We start from the raw sequence: 2,170 nt of genomic DNA on the forward strand, positions 1-2,170 counted from the left end.
TGGCCCGTCATCAAAACATGTTAAAGGAAGTTGCAAGCAGGTCATAGCAAATATTTGAAAAATTTACTGCTTTAATTACTTACATAGTATACTTGACTTAATTACTTACCAGTTTTTTCTATTCACAATTTCAGCAAACAAGAATCAAAGTCTATACTCAAGCACTATAAACGTAGTTTTAGTGGCTTTGTGGCAGACTTAACAGAGGAAGAAGCTAATAAAATGGCCGGTAATAAAGAAATTATATATTTTTTAATTGAAAAATGACCAATCTTTTCTACTTAAATATTTGTATGTTTGTTAACCATTAAAATTGGTAATGCAGTGCATGAAGGGGTTGTATCTGTCTTTCCCAATGAAAAAAAACAAGTCCTCACAACAAAATCTTGGGACTTTATTGGTTTTCCAATAAATGTGGAGAGAGCACAACCAGAGAGTGACATTATTATTGGAGTAATCGATCATGGGATTTGGCCGGAGTCTCAGAGTTTCAATGATATAGGATTGAGCTCACCTCCTAGCAGATGGAAGGGACCCTGCCAAGCTTTTGATTTCCACTGCAACAAGTAATATGCTATAAATTCATAGTCAATTTTCCTAAAGTTGCAAAAAAAAATTAATCACCACAGTAAATGGATATTGGTTGTTGAATGAAGATCTAATGACACATATTTTACCATCCTCAAAATGATTTAAAATACAAAAGATACTATGAGTTGTCTAATCTTCATTCTACGACCAATAATGTGTCTGCTAGTAATCTCATATGGTAGAAATTTCATATTTCTATAACTTATGTTGAAATGCTAATAATATAAAATACTTTTTTGTAGTAAAATAATTGGAGCTAGATATTATAAAAGTAAAATTGATAAAGACTTGAGCGTATCTCCAAGAGACACAAATGGGCATGGAACCCATATAGCTTCAATAGCAGCTGGAAACCCTGTTAGCATGGCCAGTATGTTAGGCTTTGGGCAAGGAACGACAAGAGGTGGGGCTTCGTCAGCACGAATTGCCGTTTATAAAGTGTGTTGGTCTAGTGGATGCGAGGACATGGACATTCTCGCCGCATTTGATGATGCCATTGCTGATGGAGTCGACATAATTTCGTTCTCGCTTGGAGGAAAAATAACTGCCGATACTCATTTCAGCGATGCATTATCCGTTGGTGCATTCCATGCAATGAAAAATGGAATACTCACTGTATGTGCGGCTGGGAACTCAGGTCCAAATCACGCATCAGTAATGAATGTCGCACCTTGGGCAATTTCTGTGGCTGCAAGCACTTTGGATAGAAAATTTGTTACCCAAGTCAAATTAGGGAATAACAAATTTTTTGAGGTAAATCACTGTTTTTATTCTATGATAGACAATCATTTTTTCATGATCTTTTAATTCAATGGAATAAGTCACACAGTAGTCTCTGTTTCTTAAATCTAAGCAAAAATAATTTGGTTTAAAAGTTGATGATATGAATATTTAATTAGAAGATTAATCATTTTTATATATCATAACAGTGATGAGAATGACAATATCTTTGGTTCATGTACAGGGTACCTCTCTGAATAATTTTGATCTAAAGGGAGAATTGTATCCTCTTATCTATTCCAGAGATGCACCGAATAAGGAAGCAGGCTTCGATGGAGATTCATCTAGGTATATTTTGCCTTCATATCTAAATTTAAAAACAATGTAAAAATTTACAATTATGACAAACCAATGAAGGCGAAAATTTGTCAAATATATATATGCCATACTTTTAAGGGGCATTCGATATATTTAACCCAATAACATTTAAAACAGTCACGTGCTACAAAATTGAATTGCAGAATATTCCCAAAAATATGTTATTTTGCTAATGAAATTGTTCCAAAATTGCAGAAATTGCCCCTTCAATTCGTTGGATGAAAAATTGGTGAAAGGAAAAATTGTTCTATGCGAAGGAAATAAAGCGGCCTCAGAGGCATTTAGAGTAGGTGCTGCTGGCCTCTTGATGCAGGGGACAACATCTATAAATGTCGCATACAGTTTTCCTTTGCCTGCGTGTTATCTTCACACCAAGGATGCCACCAAAATACGCAAATACATACATTCTAAAAGGTATTAAATCAAAGTTCCTTATTCACTAACAATAATTTACAGAACCATACTCATCTAATTTTTATTG

The 2,170-nt window shown here is 34.3% G+C and overlaps 1 protein-coding gene across 1 annotated transcript; it reads left to right on the forward strand.

Annotated features, from left to right (window-relative positions):
• The first annotated feature begins 17 nt into the window (after positions 1 to 17).
• LOC101508701 (cucumisin-like) lies at positions 18 to 2,110 on the forward strand. The gene is made up of 6 exons (XM_012717307.3): positions 18 to 40; positions 135 to 229; positions 326 to 566; positions 834 to 1,344; positions 1,556 to 1,659; positions 1,885 to 2,110. Exons 1-6 carry the CDS (start codon positions 18 to 20, stop codon positions 2,108 to 2,110), a joined length of 1,200 nt encoding a protein of 399 aa, XP_012572761.2.
• The last annotated feature ends 60 nt before the right edge of the window (positions 2,111 to 2,170 follow it).

This window comes from Cicer arietinum, chromosome 1, assembly GCF_000331145.2.
Source record: "Cicer arietinum cultivar CDC Frontier isolate Library 1 chromosome 1, Cicar.CDCFrontier_v2.0, whole genome shotgun sequence".
Classification (NCBI taxonomy): domain Eukaryota; kingdom Viridiplantae; phylum Streptophyta; class Magnoliopsida; order Fabales; family Fabaceae; genus Cicer; species Cicer arietinum.

Excerpts from the sequence above, each read along its gene's own strand:
- LOC101508701 (XM_012717307.3), top strand. The coding sequence starts at position 18 with ATGTTAAAGGAAGTTGCAAGCAG. Across the intron at positions 41-134 it reads TTAAAGGAAGTTGCAAGCAG|CAAACAAGAATCAAAGTCTA; the intron begins GTCATAGCAAAT and ends TCACAATTTCAG. Across the intron at positions 1,660-1,884 it reads TTCGATGGAGATTCATCTAG|AAATTGCCCCTTCAATTCGT; the intron begins GTATATTTTGCC and ends CCAAAATTGCAG.